This window comes from Ruditapes philippinarum, unplaced genomic scaffold, assembly GCF_026571515.1.
Source record: "Ruditapes philippinarum isolate M1 unplaced genomic scaffold, ASM2657151v2 ctg1063_1_1_1_1, whole genome shotgun sequence".
Classification (NCBI taxonomy): Eukaryota; Metazoa; Mollusca; class Bivalvia; order Venerida; family Veneridae; genus Ruditapes; species Ruditapes philippinarum.
In genome coordinates, this window is record NW_026858757.1 from 8,077 (window position 1) to 33,225 (window position 25,149).

Sequence of the window (25,149 nt, forward strand, 5' to 3'; positions counted from 1 at the left end):
ACATGGTGATTAATATTTAAAAGGCAAACATACAAAGACAATTACTGTTTCTTGGTTAAAATCCTGGCATAAAGTCATAAAATATCATATGCATTTTGGACTTTTGATCTATGATATGATTTTCGTCCTCAAAATTACGAAACAACTTGGTACGAAACGAGTATTAACAGAATCAAAAATAATATGCAAGACGTCAGATTGTTCAAGAGCCATATAAGCACATTGTTAAAACATCTCTACTAATAAAATACCGTCTCAATTTCGACAACTAAATCCAAACTTCTGTCTTCAGCAGAAACAAAAAATATCACGAGCCAACAGCGGCGTCCCTCATTTATTTTCCCAAATTCAAATAGTATATGGTTACAGATCACATTTACCCTAGATGCAAAACAAATATAACATTTTCTTTCCTCTTATAATTTAATTTGGAGTATTTACCAAGATCTTTGGCAATATAGATGATTGAATTCCTACTGTTTACATCGCTCGTTTCAAAATGGCGTCTCTACCCTTTCCCGCTCAAACAATTTGCATAATGACCATGCGAATTAAAACATAGTCCAAATATCTATAAGGAACCAATCAAAATATTTTGCAACACATTATCTCGTATAACCTGATTTTGGTCAAGATACCTTTATTTATTTATAAATAAATATTTTCATATGTTTTAAATTTTTTAATTCTACTTAAATGGTTATTTCACGCCCCAGACTTTTTAGCGGAGTAATTTCGAATAACTGGGTCATGTCTGTGACAAAATTCAATGGCGCGTGAACACGTAATTAACAGGTGCTTTAGGTCGTAATCATATTGAATAGGTGTCAAAGTTGCACAAACTTTAACTTCTTATAATATAAGTCAGCACGTGCTGAATTATAGACATATTGCATCATATTCCAAAACTGCCAGAAGGGTATGCCCCTGAAACTATGACGCATCAGTTTGCTTGTCACGTGACAGTAAAAATGGCGATGTCAGAGTAACACACTCGAATTCCATTGCTCAACATGTGATGCAAAAATATTTGTGGAATTTAAAAGGATCAATGATAAATTCCTGACACATCATTGCATCTAGTTTTATCCTTGATTGTGATAAACATGGATAATGATGAAACTAAGGAGGAATCGACCTGCGAGGAAGAAAATGACCAAAACCTTGGTGAGCATGATACTGTCACGAAACGTCATTTACACTGTCACATGACTCATAATGTTTGTAAACTTTTGAACGCCCTAATCATTCAGATTATTCTGTTGCAGACATTTTAGAATTAAACTATTGTGTTGTTTTTAGGGTAATTGACAAGGATACTTTATAACTCCAAAAGCATTGTCTTTAGCTGAAACCCCATCACTCGGGCTTCAGACCATCAGGTCTTTATAACAAAACCAATAGAAGATGAATGTCATTTTCGAGTTTTCCTTCTAAAATAAAACAGAATGTATGAATGACAGAACGATTACCCAGTATTTCATACTGTTATGAATCTTGAAGATGCATGTCATTTTAAAATATCATGGGTGTGGCATGTTCATATAGATTACTGTAATACATGAAATATTAAGATGAGAAATATAGAATAAGTACTTATCCTTGTCCCTCAAATAATGTCAGCCCTTTACAAACTAAGCGCGGGCCAGCTCAGTCCACTTCTATACTTAGACGCAAACAGGACGTTTCGGCCCCAAACCAAATCGGCCCCAGTCGAAAAATCGGCCCCTGGACGTTTCGGCCCTTTTCCGCGAGACGTTTCGGCCCCACTATAGTGTATTGCTTGATTGATCAACAACAATAAATTGAATTACAATTAAACATTTATCAAACTTTCTTTGAATAATTATTTATTATCTTTTGATCTCTTGAACGATTTAGATATACGTTAATGTTTTTAAAGGTGTAACAAACAATAAAGGCCGGTTACTTACTTATAAAACAAACCACTAAATTTTCTGGATTAAGAAAGTTACTTACAACTTTTCCTTAGAAAACATTCTCTTTTGATCTTAATTAAACTATACGTAAGTGTAACTAATTAACTGTTTATACTTTATGCTAATTGGCGGTATTGTTTTGTGTCTTGCTTCTTAATCATTCAAATAAAATATTATCAATATATAGTTAATAATTGTTTGTTTGTGTAATTATATTTTTTCAAATAAAGTTTATGTTCTGTTCTGTTTGTATTGATTACTTTCCCCCTACTACTATAATAATCTAGTTTTTATACAAAATGATTAAATATATATATATAATTTTTTTTATTATTGAAATGCTATTAATATATAGGTTTAAAATACAGTACTTATTCTGGGGCCGATTTGGTAAAGGGCCGAAACGTCCGGGGCCGAAACGTCTTGGGTAGTTTGGGGCCGATACGTCTTGGGGCCGAAATGTCTCGAAATCACTTAGACTATAATTATTTGTTTTGCATTTACTCAATACCTGGGACATAAGAAAGCGCGAGTTGCATGTCCCATTATCTTATGTCCCAGCTCAATACCCTAATTACATAGTATAGTTATAAATATATATATTTTTATAAATAAACATCTTTAATAAAACTGATGAATTATCTTACTTTTGTATTTGGAAAATATGAAATATTAGGTAGGACTAGTAGAAGGTAAACAGCATAGTTTTTTTGTAGTTGAGCTTATTTTTCACACAGATTTATTACATCCCAGTTGCTTGTTTGTTTTTTCTTAATATTTTTTTGACATCAGTTTATTTTACTTTTTAGAGTACAGTAATTTTAACTGTAGAAAAAATGGATATATGAGTGTTGAATAAAGATACATAGTCCAAAGTTAACTAGATATATAATTTTTCCTTTTTCTTTGCTGCTTTTGTATCCGAAATTAAAGTTTATCCGAAATCCCATACAATGTCATAAGTAAAAATGGTGATTTTTATGCAGTACTACCGCCATTTGAATGAATTTTTCAAGTAAATTCTTGCAAAGACTTAAGGTAAAAATGGATTAGTTAATAAGAACTGTGATTTCACCAATGAGATGAATGATTATATACAATTACATGGACAAATATATTTTAAATTGTCTGTTGCTTAAATCACAATTCTCCCAGATGAGACATGCATCAATCAGAATGTTCAAGTGGTTTGACAGACCAGCTGCTTGGCACCACTAATGTGGAGGCCTGAAATTTTAGAAAAAAATATAAAAATGATATGAAAGCAAGAGCAATCAAGTCAGATTTTTCTTTGTTAATTTATGTATTAAGTTAACAGTTATAGTCTTAGCTTTGAAAAAGGATCTGGAAAACCAAATAATTATAAAGTGTTCATTTTGAACTAGCTGGTTCATTCAAGTTAGATAAATTAGATTTCTAATAGTAGATTAAATGAATGTTATTGAATAAAGGTACAATGTAGATGTTTCTGAGGGATCACTTTGTTTCCAGATTTTTATGCTTCACAACAGCAGGTGTCAAGTGCCGTGTGGCAGCCGTAAAAAGTTGATTTGTACTTCACTTCAGTATTGTTATATTTTTCTGGTCCTTAGGGATCATTGATGCCAGCACTATTAAGTGTTCAACTGTTGAGAATTGAGTATCGCTCAAGCTGGTGCTAGGGGGAGTGAGGGATGTTGCACTTAATCATTATCCCTCATGTACAGACTCAATCAAACCAAGTCTGCAATTTTCATGTATTAATTTTGTTGTGATTAATGCTTCCGAGGGATCACTATGTTTCCAGATCTTTAAAAAGTTTTAATTTAAAAGGTTGATGTTAAGATATTTGGAATATTATGTCTAGTGCTCTAGATATGAATCAAAGCACTGAAAGTACTGGTAGCTTCTAAACTGGTTTATGTCTTATCTGTCCCATTTTAATATCCTCTTTTCTAACGTTATATTTTAACATAACACTTTTTTTAAAAGGAAGGAATGTAATTTTATCCTATTTCTAAGCTTTCTTTAGCAAAAGCTTGCCATGAGTAGTGATATATATAAATCATGTAACTGATTCTTTGTGCCTATTGAAATACTCTTCTGATGCAATTCCCATTGAATTGCCTATCACAATAGTGATCAGAAGTCCAGCTCCTAGTAGCCACATATAAATGTATTATAAAACATACATACAAAAGTATAATACATATATATACCTTATATTTCTACTTTAAATTTTATGTAATTCTTTCTTTGATGTATACGGATCAGCCTGTATAGTCATCAGACTCATGTAGTCGGACCAGGCTCTTTGCTCAGCTTTAAATTTTTATCTTGATATCCCCAAAATTGGTAATTGGCAGGTCCAAAAATGGAAACTAGGGTTTTGGCAAGTCCATTTAAGAAATTTAGCCGATTAAAGGTAGAATTGATATGGAAGGATAAAGGTTCTAAATGCTATTAAAATGATATAAAGATATGCAAACAATAATATACTTTTTGCAGGCCTGCTTTTTGTATTATTAAGAATGCCTCATTTGTTCAGTTCATAAACCAACACAGTTTATCAATACATGTTAAGACTAAGCTTTAATAAGGTTCTTCTGTTGATATGATAAATAACATCTTAGTTTCTTTATTGTGGATCTTTATTTTGTTCTGTTCTGTATATATTATATTTCCCTAAAGTTTATTCTTACTGTAAACTTCTTGATTGACATGAAAATGTTTGCAGAAGGTGATAATGTGCACAATCATGTAAATTCAATATTGATCTGATAGTTGTTTTTAGATATAAAAAAAAAACAGTTTTAGATGACAGAATTCCATATTTTGTTTACAAGGTTAAAGTTTGACTGCAGTTTAACAGGACAATGGTTGATCCAAGGTTACAAGTTGGTTTGTTTTAGTTACCAGTGGCATGACAGGAATGCTGTGGTTTATTTTGTCTGATAAGATTTCTTTCTCAGTTCCGTGTACTTGTTCAACTTTCACTCCAGTGTTCAGTGTCATACTTCTCCATGGACACTTCACTGCCTGAATTTATATTATGTCATAGAGAATGAAGTTTTATTACCATTTAAAAATAGAAATACCTTTTCAATAAAGGACAAAGGAAACTAGTTTAGAGGTTGCTGCACGTGTTTTATAGAGACAAGAGTTGTGATTTTAAAACAAAATAACCTCTTTTTTTTCTTTCTTTCAAAAATCAAACATAATTTTGACTTGTAATCCCTTGAAAATCTTCAGAATATGCATTCACTCATTCAGTGTACCCTTGTCACATTTGCATTCCCCATGGTAAAAAATCTAATTCAAATGAGCCTTTAACATAAATTATCATTATTTTTTGGTTACAAGTACATTTATATACCAATCTTCTTGTTAAGTGCATGTTAGGTGTTTACTCAATGAAATGGGATAATGTTAATTGTATATCTAAGGATTCCGAAATAATTATAAAAAATTTTAAGTGGTAAACTTATCAATTTTATTGTCCCCATAATTATTGGAAGAGTTGTTTCATTGAGTGTCACTATAATATTATGCTTCTATTTTAAATATGGTATTTAACCAAAGATTTATTCTTAGGCAATATAGCACCTTGTCACTTTTGTGCATACAGGTACTATGGAAGTATTTTTTTTGCAGAATTTAAATTACAATTTTTGCTGTAGATATATAGCTTTATAGTTATACACTTAAAGCAAGTGCCTGTTTTACAGAGGCCCTCTCTTTAACCATTACCTTGCCCCTACTTATTTAGCTAGTGCAGACCAAGATCAGCTAGCTCGATCATTATATCACTGAGATCAGTGCTTTCTGAACGTTTGTGCTGTCTGATTATAGTCTGTACTGTATACTATCCAGTCAGTACTTATTTTTGAAATTTTACCTGAAAATATTGAATGGGATTGTCCACATTGAAAAATATGTCTATTTTTAAATATTTAGCATGGTATTAAGGGTTAAATTTGTCAGTACTGTTTTCAAGCTGACTGCCATTATAATACAGTACCCCCCATTTAATATTTAGTACTGGTATATGGTATTACTTATCTCAGAGCTAAAAGGTTTCAAGGTCAAATTAAATGCCTGATGCAATCTTCACAATAAGTCAAGTAAACAGGTCATGTAGAGAGCTATAGATAATATACGTGTCCCTTACTATTTATAAACATGATGATAGAAAGCAGTGCATAGTAGTAAAAAAAAAGAAGAACATTTATGCAAATAAATTGCTGAATCGGCCATTTAATGTAGATCATTGTTAACCACATGTTATATTACCGATAATTGGTTTGTTTCAATATTGACATACGTTAGGGATGATATTATAAACATTATCAATACAGTCTTACTGTTGAAAATACTCTGATTACACTTAAGAAATTTGTCATAGTTCATTTTGATAAATGATTTTGTCACTTTCATTCTTTTAGCTGGCAGGTTAATTTTCTGAAACAACATGATTTCTTTTAGATGTTCACAAGGTAATTCCCATTAAAATTCAGTTGAAATATATAATGTACAATCTCATTACATTGTCAAATTGTATATAATATTGACAAACTAACAGACAAACAGGTGGAAATACACTTTAAATAGTAACTTTATATGACTGAACTATGTTCTTGCATGTATTAAATACAGTTATATATATATATAAAGATCTGAAAGCTGAAACTATTGGAAAGTTATCGGGACTGTTGCTAATGAAGATTGTGTAATGTTCCTGTTATGTAAACAGTATCTACCCTGGTTTATAACTTATTCAATACTGGTTCAAGTGATTAAACAATAAGTCTTACAAATTCAAGGTTAAGGTATATGGGAGATTCTAGATTGTGACATGTTATAGTTTTTCAGCTTTTTGTAGCCTGTATTTATATTAAACAAGGAAGTGAAGTCTCAGGTATGTGGAGAAATAAAATCTTGCCTGTTTTTACATGAAATTTACAATACATGTCAAGGCTATGTGTGTGATATGCCCGATATTGACGATCGATAATGAAGATTGTTTTTCATTTCTATCCCCATGTCTCAGTGTCTTTACCCTGAGACTGTGCTCGGTAATTAGTGTTGGAAATAAACCAATGTTTTATCTTACAATGTTGGACCAATGTTTCTCAGCCTGAAACCAGTACAGATTTTATGGAAATTTTGAATAAATAATATTGAGGGTGTGTCACAAGGGGTTTCGCATAAATTATTGTATTTTATTTTGACAAAGTGTTACACTGTACTGGTTGGGGACCACCAAAACCAGACAACCACCAAACCCGGACGGCCCCGAAAATTCTTAATTTTGTATTTTTTTTGTTCAGTGGTTGTCAGTCACTTTTTTTATCAACAATTAGTGCATCTTTCTTTTAAAATTAAGTAAATAAATTTATTTCAACCGCCGTAAATGGTAATATTTTAATGTCTATTTCAAGAATGTAGACGTTGAAATTCGGGGGTCAAGAAAGCAATGCCTGACCTCATAGACCAGCTATAATAATTTGCAGAGTGAATAATAGAATATCCAAAACTTCAGCATTTGTTGCTGACATATTGTATATCATATTACAAATCAAAACACACAAGCTTTTATCTGAATTAAATCCCATCATGTACATATATGTCCGGACACATGGTACTGTAGTGTAGACAATTTAGGTAATTTTGATACCCTCCTTGTCGAGCCTCAGATATAAGTATCAATACAATCAGAAATAAACAAACTAGTTTGTTAGTTAGGAGAAGAACCTAGCTGAACTGTGTCAAATTATTTGGTCTCTAAGTTAAATTATGAAATCTGTACGGAAAAATGTTCCAAAAGTGTCTGGTTGATGGTCTCCGACCAGTATACACTGTAATTTGAAGGTTTATTCTTTTACCTAGAAAATGTCCTGAAATTTACATTTTACTTTCATATCTCTGAAACCTGAGTCCAGATTTTCTAAAAATTGAAATGTGAATGAAATTTAAAATTTTAATTGACAATGTCATAATCAAACTAGGCTAGGACATGTTTCATAATGCTTTCTTACAAAATGTATGCCACTTTTTTTTAATTTAAAATATGTTCTGAAAGTGTACCTTAAACATCTCTCAAAACATAACCCCTCCTCACTTGAAACATGTAATGAAATAATGTAATGTCTCTATATGCGAGTTTCTCATCTTTGTATAAACTATGCATGCACATTATAAATTGATTTTAATATCTTTGAAACCAAAACTGGTATAATCTTTATTAAACAATATTGTTAATTTGTCAGAAACAAACTTGACAAACTACATTCTATACAATTCTTCATTACATTTTGACAATGTAATGCCATTTTTTGACTTCTTGAATATCTCTTAAACAGAACAATTATACAATGTACTCACTCCTGGCAGGCTGGCACTGAAAATATGATTAAAAGGTCACAGACAGGCTTAATATTCATTGCCTTTAAGTCCCTACTAGATCATAGGTAGGGGAGCTGGAGACTACACTTTTGCCCATGTTTCCTTAACTCAACTGGATTCTGTGGTAATTCATGAAAGTAATTTGAATTTTTTTCAAGAAATGTGAACTGTAAATAGAGGGCAATATGGATAATATGCATACTATTTTATTTTGTTCTTATATTGATAAGAGTGGTTGCTATGTCGAAGAATTAACTTGAAAATTGCGAAAATGATGATAACTTTTTGAACCCTACAGATATCCATTTTAAACTTGTATTGCTACATAAAAGACTAGTTCCCATGTCTTGTTCAAAGGTTATCCTTGTTCCTTTTTCAGTCATGTTGAAAATTTTCCAGAAATCTTCATTTTCTTGAATATTTCTAGAACCTTATGGGTACTGATGCATTTGTTATACTTTATTAGTGTCACTGTGACAGTCATGTTCTCTAACTGACAGTGACAGTGTTACATGTCGGACACTTGGAATTACCTAAATTCTATGAACACCAATGATAATTTATATAAAAAATTGTTTCAATTTATATTGGGACCTTATAAAATATAACCAATAAACTTTCAATGTTTGAACCCATGTGATTTCCAATAGAAAAGAATTATCATTATCGGATCAAATTTTATCAATTTATGCTCCTTATAAATCCATATGAAATGGATAATTATGATATGGCTAGCGCCTCATCCAATATGGGTTTAACAGCTGTGTACTTATCCAATAAAATTTAGTATTGTACTCAACAATGTACAATATTAACCTCATTATATCTACTACCTGTAGTTTATTTATTTTTTGAAAGAGAATACCTGTAATATTTTCTTAAGAGCGAATGAAGTCATTTCTAAATGGTAAAAACCCTTCTTAAAATAGCAGAATAATATTTTGTTCCGGGACATTTTTTTTCTGTTTACGTACAATATTGATATGTGTTAAATAACAAAGACATTTTATGTAAACAACTCATTCAAGAATCAACCATATGATTACAGAAAAATAATAATTTGCAGTTTATAAATTTTATAAAAATAATTGTGAGATAAATATATACACTGAAGCTTTATACACTTGAATTGATTTTTCAGCATAATTTCTAGTGACATGGTATTTAAATTATTGACTCAATTTCATATCAGGGCTGATAAGAATTTTCATATTTTAATCTAAACACATCTGGGTTGTTGTGTATTGCATTATCAACCACAAGGAGTGGTTTGCATTGATACATACTTATATTTGTTGTGAAATTCTGGTAGTTTGATTTAACCAATTAACCAAATAAATTTCCACAACAAGTGATATAGCTAATCACTGTAAAAATATCATATAGGAAATATAAAGGTAGTTGGTATTAATTAAGGCTGCATACATGTGCATTTAAAAGTTGAAAGTGCATTTGTACTTAAACATAATACATTGAAATTAGGTTACAGTTGATTGATATTATTGAGTCTGGGGGTTTACACTCCCATTTATTTATTAGGTTAATTACACTTTTCCTGTACAAAAAGGGGCCACAGTAACATGCTCAGACTTGTAGAAACTAGTCTGTAGTGTAGCAGGACCTTTAAAATTTACCTGAGTCAGATCTATTTTTAGTAACAAAAACTACTTTAAGATTTAGCCACTAAGTTTCACAATACAAAGTGGTTGGTATTACCAGAGCTGAAGAGTTTAACCAAGTAATAGGTTTGATTTAAATGTATTTTAGTTGCTTCAGAAGTAAATTAAATGTTATTATAAAAATCAGTTAAATGTGTATTTTTAACTAGTAACTTCTTTCTCGATGTATCACCTGTATTGAAAAAAAGGGCGTGTTCTTTAAAGTCACGATTTTAGTTTTAAATTTGGTATCAGCTGATAATGCTTGAATAACTTTTATATCTTAACCTTGATCATTGTAAAAAAACATGTTTTCTTCATAAACAAGATAAGCGACATGTATATTGTGCATTAATATGTCATTTAGGGTAGTAAACAGATTGTAAATTAATTGACAAAGTCCTAATTTCCTTTACCTGTTGATACATTATAATTATGTAATTTATAAAAGCCAACCACTAGTAAAGCTGGAAAGTCACCATTTTGACTTTAACAGTGTTTATGTCACTTAAAACACAATAAAAAAAAAAGAAGAAAAAAAGATTATTGATTAAAAAATATAAAAGATATAATTAATTTAAAAAAATATATAAAAGATATAATTAATTTCAGATTTGTTACCACAAGCTTCTTCATTTGGTCCATCTTTGTCATCATCACAAGATCTACGGCGTCAGATGAATCGACCAAACAAGAAGAAGTATGAAGAGGAGATGGAGGAGCTACAGAAGTTGATTCGTGCCAAGGAAGCCGAAATCGTGAGTTCAATTTCAGTGATATTTACAGTCAATGAATTAAAGATTTTGAATTTACTTACCCGAATTCCAGTTTTGAATTTATTCTACTACATATTTAACTAATTTTTCTTAAAATTTTCACTGGCCCGAACTAATATTCACTGGCCCAGGCCACCGGGCCAGTGCTAAATTCGATGACTGTATTTAACGTAAACCCTTACTTAGTTAAAAATCATTAAGTGGTTGAGTCCATTATTTCAATTTGGAAAAAAAAAAACATTCATTTTTTTGGGTGGGAGAAGCTTCAGAATATGTATGAACTAAATAGCTTGTTTTGGATTCTTCCATGTGAGAAAGTTACCCAGTTAGCTTAAGGAATGTTGGAATGTCACCATTAGTTAATATGCACATATTTATGTCTTTGTTTATGTAAGATTAGTGATATATATATAATCAGTTCAATAAGATTAGTGAAGGTTTCATTAAATATCATTAATTTCTTTGAAAAATATTTCATTCTATTGTGTATGTTCACTTACCTGACAGTCACTTTGCTGTTTTTACAATGTAAGGCCTGATAGGCCCTCCATAGCTAGTGACATTAAATTCTTACTGTTGAAGAATCTATTTCAGTTAGTTTTTGAATGGCATTTAACTGTGTATCTAGAATTTTCACCATATCCTTTAATTATATGAGTAACAAGATTATTTTTGCTGTAGAAAACTTCCGGTAATGCAAATCCAGATGCTTCTCCAGTACAACCTCGAGAGCTCCGAGCTGAAAAAGAGGCAGCTATTAACAAGCGTAAGAAACTAGACAATGATTTGAGGCTGCTGAATGAAGAAATCAAGAAAAAGGTATGTTTTGTGGAAGGAAAAAAGTAGTGCTATTGTCATGACCTTATGTCTGCATTGATGTCTGCATTGGCTAACCGTTTTTAAGATACATTTCCCTGAAATTGTCAAAGCTTTTCAACTAGGTATACATGTATTTAGCTTTTGCACGACCAATTGTTTTACTGTCAATCATTGAGTTGCTCGGACAGCTTCCTAAAACTGATTTTATTGTAGACATTGTAAAAAAAATTATATGCAGGAGAATTAAGATCAAATTTAAGAGCTGTCCAGGACATCGCACTACAGGACTTATGAAGCCCTGCTTTAAATGAATCCCTTGTATTTATCTGTAAATATAATAGATGTTCCTGTGTTATATTTTTTAGATGGGTCAGTTATCAAAAACAGAGTCTAATCTACACTACAAGAATGAAGCTAAGATCGATGATGCCATCAGGTTAATTTAATTTCTATCATACTTATGATAATAACTGTTGTGTTATATAGATTTGTGACTGGTTATATTGCCCAGTATAGATAGTTGTAAGGTTATATGACCATAGGTACCAGGTGAGGGTTATATAATAGACAAGTAATACCAAGATCATCAGTACAGGAGGCTATCTGTTATGTAGAAGGGGGCATCTGTTCTGTATCAAAGGCAAATATAAAACACGTTTCCTGTATTCACAAGATGAAGCATCTGAATATCACTTTTCTATTGTCATCACAATAAGTAAATCCCAGAAAAAAGGGGCAATCAACAATCATTCTCTATTTTTATCCCCGACACAGTGTGATAATTAGAGTTCGAGTAACTAATACCTGCACTCCAGTCAACGCACTGTGCATGTATGGGTATACAATTTAACTTTGAGTCTTTGACACATTTTAAAAAGAAAAGTCCCTAGTCTTTGATACAAATGTTTATACACACCCATATAACCTGTGAATAATCTAGCCAGGTTATAATATGGCAGGATCATTTTAATTGAGAATAAAAAAAATATAAAAAATCATAAGTTTACATCAGGTGTGTGTATGGTTCATGTAACATTATTTAATGAAAATCAATGTTACAAATGTTTACTATTAAATTAGACTTGTCCTCAATTAAAACTGGAGTTATAGGTTTTAATAACAATATGAAATTGAGAAGTGAATAGTTTTGTCAAAATGGCTTTGCCTGATAATGATGCAACCTTGTGTCTTATTGTTGCATAAGCCAAGTAAGTTAAATGGAATGATATAATCGCTGGCTCAGCTGAACAGGGAAAGCATCAGATTAGTCATCCATAGTTGCTGGTTCAATCCTAGGGTAAGACATAATATCTCCATGACAACTGATAATTTGATATGGAGTCTAATAGTCATTTGTCTCTTACCACTGATTCAAAAGTCATGTGAGATTAAGTCTGTCACTTTCAGAGAAATTAGTAATTACTGGTAAATTATCCAGGAAGGTCAGTTAGGTACAATAGATCTACTGCCGAGATATGGCCAAATATTGTGTTAAAATCAACGTAAAAAAACAACAGTCAAACCTACAATGCAATACACATTGCATTTCATTGATTGTTACAATGAATTAGATAGAAATCAGAAGCTACTGTTCCTTTAGCTCTTCAAAATATGATTAAAAAAAATGTTTGAAAATTTAATGTTCATAAAAACTTTGAAAAGTCTTAAAGCAGCACGCCTCAAGATTCATGTTAACTTTCATGAAAATTTTGAAAATGCATTTGAATGTGTAATATTGTGAAGTAACCAAGAGGAAACAATTTAAACATTATCAATTACACTTACAAACCACATAAGTTACCAAAAAGTGGTCAAAATATGCATAAATAGCTTTAAAGTGGCCAAAATATGCATAAATAGCCTTTACTGCGTTAGTAACACAGTAGAAATATAGTTGTAAATACTGAAAAATCAGTCATTAATAGCACATAATATGTAAAATACTACATGAATCTGGAAACTTTTTACTTTTCCGTACATCTTAGTATATTTTTCTCAATTTTGTTTTTATTGAAATATTAAGACTCATCTGGAGGCATGTAACTTTAGTCTTTATCAAACATATAAGAAATAAAGACGTTTTTACATTTATAAGGTTGCAGTACATGAAATGGTGGAATATGTGTTTGTATATTTTGGATAATTCATTTATACTTACTGTGTTGAAGATTTATATTGCTTTACTGGTGCTAGAGGATGTCAGTGATGATCTCTCATGAACAGGGTCGGTCAAACCGAGTCTGTAGTTTTCACTTTTAATCTTTGTTTTCAGCGCTGTCATTTTTCCAGAGTTCTGTATTTTAATATGCATTGGCTGACACTGTGTCACAATATACCAGTATGTTGATACCTTGTTGTACCACTACATGTTACATGGAAGTTATTTGTCTGAATCCCTTCCTCTTGTGGCTGAGGGCCTGTATGGGTTGAGGCTTCAGAAACGCAACCACCGTTTATCCCTGCTTGATCGTAAGAGGCGGCTAAATGGGTTTGAAAAACTGGAGTCTATGAATCTCTTACCTGCAACAGATGTGGTGGTTTTGACCCCTGGTGTCCCTTCAAGTTTGAAACTCCATAGGTTAGCCAAAATCATCTTTCCTGTTTCGGTGCCATATGACCTTAATTGTGTTGGTGCACCATTAAACCAAACAAACAAAACAGTCGGAGTGGAGTCCCCTGTCAACTTCATAGTATGCAAACTTTGAAATTCAAAGCAATGTAGGTGTCATTATGAAATGGCGATTATGTATGTGTTTACAGGAAAATGGAATGGCAGTTGAAGACTCAAAACTTCAGATTGTCCGAGGAGAGAAAAATTGTTGCCGAAGTTGATAAATTGAAGCGGTCAAAGAAAGTCCTTGCGTAAGTTTTACAATTAAATCTTTCGTTAACTTTCAGTAACAGTTAGGTTAATGGTTATCGTCATAAAATATGTTCCAAATTATTATTTCCCCTAGCTGCAGTTTTCAACTCTTCACCAGATGAATTAGTATAATAGATCCTTCTTGCTTTGAATTTGGAGCAGTCTATTTGAAAATTAAGGGAGTTCATAATTTGAAAATTGGAAAAATTGAGCAGGATGTGCAGGATGGCCAGTTCTATTATGATTGTCATTACTGATTAGTTATCCAGGAAAGTTGGTAGGGTAGATCAGCTGCCGAGATATGAAAAATATTTGTTAATCAGGGTAAAAACCAAGAAAACAAACAAGTAAATTGTTTAAATCTTGTTTTAATTTCAGAGAGTATTTTACTCAGAAAAAGGAGGTAGACAAAATGAGGGAGAGTCAGAGACGAATGAGGGGAGAAAGAGAGGTAAGAACTACTTTTATTTAGTGGGAGGGACTTAGTTTAAATTTTCTGTTGTGGGAGGGGCTTAATCTTATATTGAAGGAGAGGTTTGATGAAATGTTTTTGTACGGACTTAGTTTTATTTTGTGGATGAGACTTAAGGTGACAACAGACACTTTCCGTGGTACTCACATAAATGTCATTTAAACCAACTTATTTTAGTAATAATTGTTATTTATTTAATCTTTGTGCATTAAATGTCGTTGATCATCATAAAAAATAACATATTTGAAAAAAATGCCTTTGTAAATGATTGATTTTTAATAAAAATCCTAAAATTTTAAATCGTCATATCAAAGTCATTTTTTATTTTTTTGTCATCAAACTTTTGGAAAATAAACATACTTATAATATCTGGGGAACCGTGTCTCAAATTTTTTCTATCTTTTCTCAAAAAAATATTACGTAACGTCAAACATTTTATGCGACTTTTTTCACCATACATATTACGTAATTAAAGATAATTAAGTCGCTGATTGAGCAAACAAAAATCCCTGACACGGTTCCCTCCGTAAATGAATTCCCTTTCATGTGCTTTAAACCGCATGTTAATTGCTTGATTATTAAAAAAGTTATGCCGATTCAAAGTTAGTCCGACCCGCATCAAACGAAGTGTCATAAATCGGCTGTTCTCTCTCGGACCCCTACGTTTCACGCTAAATAATTGCATAATACACAAATATCGCACTCAAGAGGGTCACAAGTTGCGGTAACATACTCTAACAACATTTTATGACCCAGTGACATCAGACCAATTAAAAAGTTGCTGATTAATATCAGTTTATAACAGAAATTTCTTCAAATCTTAACGTGATTTACCGTCCGTCTGGTATCGGTCGCACATGTCACGTGACTCTCGGTAAAATTTGAGGCACACGGTGGGGGGAAATGGAACGTATTTGCGCACCGCTAGCGGGGTATTTTGAAGTTTATTATTATCATCAGCATTATTATTATATTATACCAGTGTCACTCTGTGTATTCGTTTATGAAATTCTGTTAAAATATAAATTAAAATAACAGAAAACTGAGCTTCTGACGGTCTTTTAAAGTCCATGGTAGATGTACAAATAAGAACGGGATATTATATATTTTTTCCTCCAAATTGATATAAATGCTTCACATATTTTAATAGAAGTAAAGGTATCACTCGATCATTATGATCTGACCTTCTTGACTTCTATTATCATGAATATCATCTATGCATCTAAGCGCGGCATAGAGATCCAGTTTCTACTGGGATATACAACAAATTCCATACTTTGTCCCAGGTTTATTGTGCCCCCACGTTAGTGGCGGGCATTTAGATTTACCCTTGTCCGTCCGTCCTTCCATCCGTCCTTCCGTCCGTCCGTCCGTCCGTCCGTTCACTTTTGTGTCGCATGTAACTCAAAAAGTATTTGACCTAGAGTCATGAAACTTTACAGGAATGTTGATCAGCATGTGTAGTTGTGCACCTGGGTATTTTCATCTGGATATTTTTAGTATTTTCAGAGTTATTGCCCTTGTCTTAGTAAAATTTTGCAATTTTCAACTTGTGTCGCACGTAACTTAAAAAGTATTTGACCTAGAGTCATGAAACTTTACAGGACTGTTGATCAGCATGTGAAGTTGTGCACCTGGGTATTTTCATCTGGATATTTTTAGTATTTTCAGAGTTATTGCCCTTGACTTAGTAAAATTTTGCAATTTTCAACTTGTGTCTCAAGTTACTCAAAAAGGATTTAACATAGTCATTAAACCTTATGGGCAGGTTGCTCAGCATATTTAGATTTGTACCTGGGGTTTCGCTTGTGGATTTATCAAGTATTTGTAGAGTTATTTCCCTTGACTTAGTAAAAAGATTGACAGAACAGTGGCGCGGTGGGGGCACCCGTGTCCTATGGACACATTTCTAGTTAGTACTGTGTTCGATTTACTGGCGAACAATTTATTCAAACCATTCACTGATAATATATTTTATTATCTTTTTTTTATTGATTCATAGAGAAATAATCATCCTTAGACAACCTTAAATGGTTTAGAAATTTGCAAGGAACACCTTACCACAAGTCATATAGGCGTTCACATAAAAAATGTTGTCTGTTTTTGTTGTTGTTTTACTTGACATTGTTAGAAAACGAGGTTGAATGTGAAGCAAGCCCTTGAATCCGTACAAAAGTCCATAAACTCAATGTAATATCTATCAGATTAACGGGACAGACAAATCATTTTCACACATTATGGATATTTTAGCAACTATATTTTTAATCAACCCCGTGGTCGTGCGATTTGCCGCTATGCTTATAATTATTTATGTTTCATAGATTATGTTACGTACATTTGCCGACAATTTCTTATTTTATAAAAAAGGTTTTAATAAAAGGTAGACGATCGATATTCGGTATTTGTACGATACATGAATTACGAGTAGTATGGACCAGTATGGACCGGTAATTCACGCATGTATGGAACTACCGATTTCCCTCATTGATGCCTCAACAGGGGGCGGAGCGTTATCGATAATTGACAGGTTATGCGAATAGCAGATAAAAATGGTACAGGTACCGTTTTAAAACGTTTAAAAACACATTTTTTTTAATTATTGCTTCCAAAAATAAATCACGAATGTGTTCAGAAAAGATGGATAAATCTACTAAGCAAAAAATCTAATTTTAGGTATTTTCAGTGATAATTGACTCCGTTGTCACCTTAATGTTGTGGGAGGTGCTTAATTTTATCTTTTTAAAGGCGCTTAATTTATATTTTGCGAAAGGGACTTAATACATGTATATTATTGCAGGAGGGGATTAATTTTGTATTTTACTTTCAAAGGAGCATGAATTTCCTTCAATGTAAGTTGTATATAACATTATTACTTTTTTCAGATCATAGACAAAAATATATATGTATTCTATTTCTTGTAATATTGAATTATTTGAGTCTTGTATATTTCAGTACTATTATAAGGCTGTTACTAACATTAGTAAGCGGGAGGAAGAGCTGAAAAAGGCAAATCATGAGAAGAAAGTGAAAATTGAAGAAATCAAAAAGGGTAATTTGTGATATTTATTTGTTGTTTTTTTGTTGTGTTTTTTTAAAGTTATAGTCAGAGGAAGAAAATTTACTTCCAGTAGGCCTACACTGTAGAGCACAGGTATCCGAGTGGTTAAGGTCATTGACTTCAAACCATTTGCCCATCAATGCTGTGGGTTTGAATCCCATCAGGGACTTTGGAATCTTTCATGTGAGGAAGCTATTGGACCAGCTAGCATACGGAATGTCTGTGCTTCTACTCGGGTGCCTTTATGTGCCTAAAATAATGCACAGAGGTCTTCCTCCAACTGTAAAGCTTGAAAGTCACACCCTATGACCATTATACTGTTGGTGAGAAGTAAAAAAACAAAAAGAAAAATAATAAGAATAATAATCTCCGTTACCTTCTTGTGCCTGAAATCATGCACTTTACAGCCTCCCTGCAATAAATAGAACTTGAAAGTGGTCATAATTACCTTAAACATTGTTTATATGATTCAATATCCATCAAAGAAAAAATAAATGAATAAATAATTTTGTAATTTTAGAATTAGACCAGCTTTACAATAAGAAGAGGGAGTTATTTATGGAGTTCAAGCAATGTGAGTCTGACTATCAACAGCAACTAAAGGAACGTCGTCATTGGTTACGGAAGCAGAGCTTCAAAAAGAAGGAAGAGGAGAGAAAAGCAAAGGAAGAAATTTGGCAGAAAGAAATGTAAGTCCATGGTTTCAAAGAAAAAGTAGATGTTTGAATGACCCTAACATGTTTTAAGTGATTGTTGTTTTGACCCTTGGTGTTGCTTCAAGTTTGTAACCCCTGAGGTTAGCCAAAATCTTCGTTCCTGTTTGGCTCCATATGACCTTAATTGTGTTGGTGAGACATAAAACCAAACAAAACAAACTATAAAAAAAAAGATATTTTTCATTGTCAAGTTGAGAGAAATAGAATATATAATATAGATATTATGGCTAACTATAAAGTTAATTTGACTTTTACCGGTATACTCACACAGTTTGCATGTGGGTATAATGTCACTTTTAATAAAGGATATGTTGAATATTATCTTTTGACAATGAAGTGGAAAATGGAAAACTTATTGCTTAATACATATGTGTAATATGCATTATTTGTAGAAAATTGAGAATTATTAGGAAAACTTTTGAAATTAATTTGTATGTGTATAAAAAATAGGAATGTTGAAACGATTGGAGTTTTGAAATTTGTATTTAACAGTTTACTTAACAGTTGAAAGAGAGAGAGAAAAATTTGTTGGGAATGACCTTTCATGAGAAATAACGAATTTTACTTAAGGAAACAAAATGAAAAACAAAGCATACTTGTTCTGTTTCAGGATGGAATACGAGGCTCAGCGGGAACCATTTGAAGATGAGAAGAATCTATGTAACACTCTTATAAGTTACCTACAAAAGAGAAACAATTCAGAAAGAGAGGACAGTATGTTATCTAGCCCTAGAGAAGAAAGACCTGATCTTTCTGCCGGAATCGGTAATTAAGCAAATTTTATCATGTTTTTAAGGCTCAAACTTAACAATTCATTCCAGCAAATGAAGTGTCAAATGAAAAAATACATATTCTTTGGTTTATACAAATTTATTTTAGTGATTGTTTGGAAAAAAACAGTACTAAGCAATAAGACATGGTAAATAGTTTCTTGCTCACAAAAACAATGGCTTGTCCCTGCTCACACAGAGTAAGAATAAAATCTGCATAGAAATCAGACAAAAATTTTTTGCATGTTAGGTTTCGGTATGTTTGATGTAAAATATTGTCCTCTAAAATTGATTCTGAGATGGATTCTAGGAGTATAGATAAATAATGCAATTTTTTCTTTTTGTAATTAAGATTTGAAATATACAAGTATTGAAAGACTTTGTTGTCAGATTATTTGCAACTCACCACATTGGTTCAAATTTCATGAACATCAGATGGTTGTTGAATTTAAGTAAATAAGGCTTTACAGGTTTGTTTAAAATACTGCAAAAAAAGAGAATATCTGGGATTTTCTGTAAAACGGTTAAAAGATATGGGATATGAAAAAGACTCAAACCTGGAAAGTGTAAATACCATTCCCCAGCTGTACCAACTGGGCTCCCCAGTTGCTAACTGTTACACAACAATTTTTCCCCCTATTAGCACTATAGGGTGACACTTGCATTCATACATGTGAAGTCATGAAAAATTATCACTTGTCAACATTATCCTTGACATTTTATACCCATAGACTGCTAGATGTATAAATATTGATATTTTTTAAGGTTTGGCAGACAGTTTGGATGGAGGTAAATATGTTTTACTGAAGAAGTCCGAGGAGGCAGAAGTGGATTATTCTGTTGCTAATAAACCACGTCGTCGCAGCAAAAAGGGCAGAAAACTCTCTGTGGTAAAATTTTTATGTCACTTTCTCTGTTGTTTTTTTTGGAAGTAAATATTGTTATTGGAAATTATTAACATTGATAGGGTTTGCTACATTTTACTTATGTAACATTAAGGAGTTACAACTGTTATTAAAAGCGAAATACAATGGAAAATTTTGATAGAATAAGGAACTCTTCTATATATCATCTATAAACGTGTCAGCCAAGTCGTGACTGCCCACCACACAACCCAGGGATCATGGAATCTAGCTTTACTGGAGTCACATATCTCGTATAACACCAGTGCTGGTTAAATTCAGAAATTAGAATCAAAAGTGGTTCAAACATGCTGTAACCGTTTTACAGATGTAGCAATTTTAACTTGACATTCTTTCATTTCATGACAAAACCAGTTTTAGGGAAAATTTAACAATAAGGACTGACTGAATAGCAAACAGTGCAGACCATAATTGATCAGGCAGCCTGTATGACCTGGCTGATCTTGGTCTGCACTGTTTGCATGTGTAATATTAGTTTCTACCAGCAGATTATACTGTAAATAACACTGTAAATAACATAACCTTTCTTCACAATTAAAAATAATAGTCAATGTTTAAACTAGAAAGTTACAAGAATGTTTTGTAGAATTTTTGTATAAATGTTACTATATATTACAGACAAAACCTCTGGCGCATACACCGCAGATTATTGCTCAATTCTCATCTCTCAACCTGAATGCACCGTCAAATATGTCAGAGCTGGCAGCATCTATAGAGCAGCTTCAGGCTAGGAAGGTTGGTGATCAAGTTTTTTTCCTGATATATAATATTGTCTATAAAGCTACACGCCTCCAGACCAGATGAGTTCAAATACCGTATACATATAATATTGTTTATAAAGTGACACGCATCCAAATGAGATCAAGTAAATCTTTAAAAAAAAATTCATATTAAGCAAAAATTTATGTATATTCTAAGAAATGTATCGAAATCCTATCATAATGTAGAACTGGTTATGTGCGCATAATATGAATTTTTCGCTTATTTCAAAATTAATTCATTAAAAAATTTAAAAACAAATTAATAGTTATCATGAATAAATAGCCAGAAATTGCAATAACTATTTTATTTAATATGATGATGAAGTGAAAATATAAAAATGTGAATAAAGGAAAAGACACTAACACAAAACTTTGACAATGTGAATTTAAAGCATTCTATAGTATTGTAATTGTATCAATGTTTTCATAACCCAGTTAAAATATTAAATGTATTTAGTGAAACTGAATTTACTATTTTTTGTCTCCAAAATTCAAACAAATTACATACATAGGAAATTGAAATTTTACACAAGTGCTTTATACTAGGTAAAGTCATTGAATGTTTAAACTTGTCAACAAATTTGCTAATTGAAACCCTTTCTTGTTTTTATTAAGAAATTAGCATAAATGTGGAGGCTTGCTGCTTTAAGAAACATATTAAACTTTTTTGAAAAATAAATATTTAGGGAAGGAAGGTATCACTGTTTGTACAAATATAGATAAAAAAATTGTTTTATTGTTTAAAACTACAAATGTACATTGTATATTCATATCCTGAGAAAAAGTAGATTGATTTTGGTATAAAACTTTGTCAGCCTATTTCTTGGATGATGGAATTTGTATGGCTTAGCAAGTAACCCTTTAAACATGTTTCATTATAATTTGATTACTTAAATTGATCAAATTAATTTTATTAATATATACTCATTCGATTTTATATATATTTGAATGTTCTAATATAGTATATATTTGTCTATTCAGAGATATTATGAAGAGGAAACTGGCCATGTAGCTAGACCGTTGCTAGGCAGCCTAAGTGGGTCATTCAGTTCATCAGGTTCATTGTCTAGCAGTCTAGATTCACCTCTCAGGGATCGCTCCAGCACATGGGGTTTTGTTGAGGTACCCCCTGCAATAGCAGAAAACCAGACTCCTAGTGATGCTGGTAATTCAGCTGAGAGTGGTTTTCATGACATGTCCCGACAGGCGAGCAAGACAGAAAGTTCCGAGAGTACCGCAGAATGTGCACAAAATGATCAGGCTTTGGAAGAACTGATCAAGCAGTCAACAGAGTATGGTGAGAGTGAAACGTCCCGATCATCCAGTGACACAATAACCCCTGAGGAACATATATGTGAAGACCAGTCTAAAGGAAGTGGTTCACCAAAAAGCAGTCAGGGTAATATAGAAAGTGTATCTGATAACCAGTCTTTACACTCTCATGACAATGACTCAGCAGAATCTTTAGTATTTGAAGAGAATGCAAAGTCTAACCTCCTAAATGAAGAGTATCTCAGGGGCATTAATGCAGAAGGGATCATTAATGCTAGAAACTATGATACAGATTTCCCACCAGCTTTAAAATCAGACATTGCTGACAGGGAAGTTTTAAGTGATAAATTAAACTGTGATGTTGTTAAAGATAAAAACTTGAACCAGGAGCATGGCAATGCTTGGAAACAAGAACCCGGTTCAGAATCTGGTGCGAAGCCAAAAGACAAGTTTGTGAGCGGAGGTGAAAATGTGGTAATTCCTGGAGAACAGTCATGTGATGATAGTCAGTGTGATAATAATGTACTGGAAGTTGGTTCAGGTAGTGATATTGACAAAACTTCAGGTATTGAGGCAGGTATTGAGGCAGGTATTGTTACAGATGGAAGCAATTCTGTAGTACAGACTATATCTGAAACCACAAGTGATAACAATAACACTGGCGAGGAGGTTGGTGAAACTGAAGACGAAGTAACCCATTTGTGATACTTGTTGAAATTTTAGGAGGAAAAAAAGAAGAGAGTATTTTTTAGATGAACTGTAAAAAAAAAGAAAAACACAGTCATATTTTATTGTACAAGTTAAAGTTTTTATTTGTGAGGATTTTATTTAAGACTATATGAAGGTACATGCCTCGAGATTTGTTTGAATTATTTAACGTATTTAGTTGTTATGACACATTTTATTTCATCCATGAAACTTAACTATAGTTGCAGGTTTTAACGTAACTTAAAGGCCAATTAAGCCTGTAAAGTGCTTAGTTTTTTAAACTTTCTATTTTTGGTATTCCTTGGCCACATAGCTGAGCCATCATTTGTGTCATTTGCATTTTGGTAATTAGTAGAGGTTTAGTAATTGAATGGAAGTCAAAATACAACTTCATATACATTTAGCTACTGTTCACATTTCTTCAGGTAATTAACATCTCTCATGTTTTAAATCCATTATTTTACACCATTAAAACAAAACATTATTTGCAACATTATTAAACACATGATTGCCTTTTCTACAGAAAAAAAAAACCACAAAAAAATCTTCATTTTTGGGGCTTTATGTGCCTTTAATGAAAAATGATTAAATTCTGATTTATAGAAAAAAATGAACATTGTCTGTATTAAAAGATGTAATTTGATAAATTGTACAATCTTAGGAAACGCAATCAGTTTGGAATAATGTTTATATTATGCTCTATTTATTTATTTATTTATCTCTGGATTTGCAAAGAATTATTATATCTTGTCATAGTTTCAATCATGAACATTTTTATGCATTTACTAACAAGGGATCATTTATATAATAATCTAAAAAAATTTACTTTATTTATCTTGTTAAAAAAGAAAGAAATTAATTCACAATAATGATAAATTTTAATATATTTTGAAAATAATGAATACAGGTGTCCCTTTAAGGAAAGCTCGGCTACAATTATGTTGTCTTATTTTCAGTTCTTTAATTATAGTGCCAATTAGAAGTGCACTACTTTAAAAAAAAAAAAAAAAAAATTATTTGTTGTTATTTTTTCTTTTTAAGTTTTCCTTGAATTCATGATTTTTGAATTAATAGAAGTATATGCAAACATTCACATTTTCTTGAATTCATAAATGTTTAATAACAAAATAATAATGTGTGCAAATAAATATTTTCCTATAATTCATAAATTTCAAAATGTAATATATGTTCATGGCATTATTTAAAAAAAAAAACACAAAAAAAACTATTAAGGGCTAGAGGCATGTGGCTTGAATTTTTATGGAAGTATATTCAAGACTGTATTTGTATCATACCTAAGATTTTATCATTTGTGAAATTTTGGTTGTTTTAGTGCTGTACAGTAAATGTTGCAGTTTTTTTCAAAGCTTTATTTTGTTCGAATCATGCATATGTTTTGAATATACCAAATGCAATTTAGTATTGTTTTCTATTTAGAAATAATAATAATATGGTCCCCTTATGCAGTAATGGGTTAACTCTTATTAGATTTAATAGGAGTTAATCTGTTACTTCACAAAGGAGGCGATATTGTGTAAGATTGGTAGATTTCACTATTAAATGTAAGGTATTATGTAATATCCATTTCCATCCAGTCATAAACGGAAATCAATTCTTGAATAGTTTCATGTAGATGTATTTTTTAACCATGTGCTCGGCAATTGCATCTTTTGTTTTAAAGAAAGGTGGGTCTGATTGTTTTTAATGTGTCAATATTTATGTCATGTTTTAGAATTACTGTCTAAGGTTGGGATAAAATACATATATTTTTATGACAATTTATTTTTCATAACTTTTTCTCCTTACCAGCATAGCATCATCTCATATGACTATGTACTTGTATTTTTTTTAGAAATTTGTTACTTTTTTTTTTTAAGTTTTAAAATGATGTAGCTTTAAAGCTTCCTAATTTTAGTTTTTACATAATAACACTTTACTGTTCACTTAAGAAAAGAAAACTGCTTTGCTGCCGTTATTGTAGAACGGAGAAAACTGTGCCTTGATAAGGACTTTGCCAGACAAAATAGTG

General features: G+C 31.8%; 1 protein-coding gene across 2 annotated transcripts; it reads left to right on the forward strand.

Moving 5' to 3' along the window:
• The first annotated feature begins 782 nt into the window (after positions 1–782).
• On the forward strand, positions 783–23,188 carry LOC132754137 (DNA ligase 1-like). 2 transcript variants are annotated; one of them, XM_060744732.1, is made up of 12 exons: positions 783–1,167; positions 10,595–10,740; positions 11,440–11,577; positions 11,943–12,013; positions 14,338–14,439; positions 14,819–14,891; positions 17,865–17,961; positions 18,491–18,659; positions 19,297–19,451; positions 20,222–20,346; positions 20,998–21,114; positions 22,122–23,188. In XM_060744732.1, exons 1-12 carry the CDS (start codon positions 1,107–1,109, stop codon positions 23,115–23,117), a joined length of 2,250 nt encoding a protein of 749 aa, XP_060600715.1. In that variant the 5' UTR covers positions 783–1,106; the 3' UTR covers positions 23,118–23,188. The 2 variants fall into 2 exon arrangements, with proteins under 2 accessions (XP_060600715.1, XP_060600716.1); XM_060744733.1 differs by lacking the exon at positions 783–1,167 and adding an exon at positions 6,314–6,415.
• The last annotated feature ends 1,961 nt before the right edge of the window (positions 23,189–25,149 follow it).

Bases quoted from the DNA above. Each gene is read 5' to 3' on its own strand.
- LOC132754137 (XM_060744732.1), top strand. From the start codon at position 1,107: ATGGATAATGATGAAACTAAGGAGGAATCGACCTGCGAGGAAGAAAAT. The intron at 1,168-10,594 runs GTGAGCATGATA...AATTAATTTCAG, and splicing joins AGAAAATGACCAAAACCTTG to ATTTGTTACCACAAGCTTCT. The intron at 11,578-11,942 runs GTATGTTTTGTG...TATATTTTTTAG, and splicing joins ATGAAGAAATCAAGAAAAAG to ATGGGTCAGTTATCAAAAAC.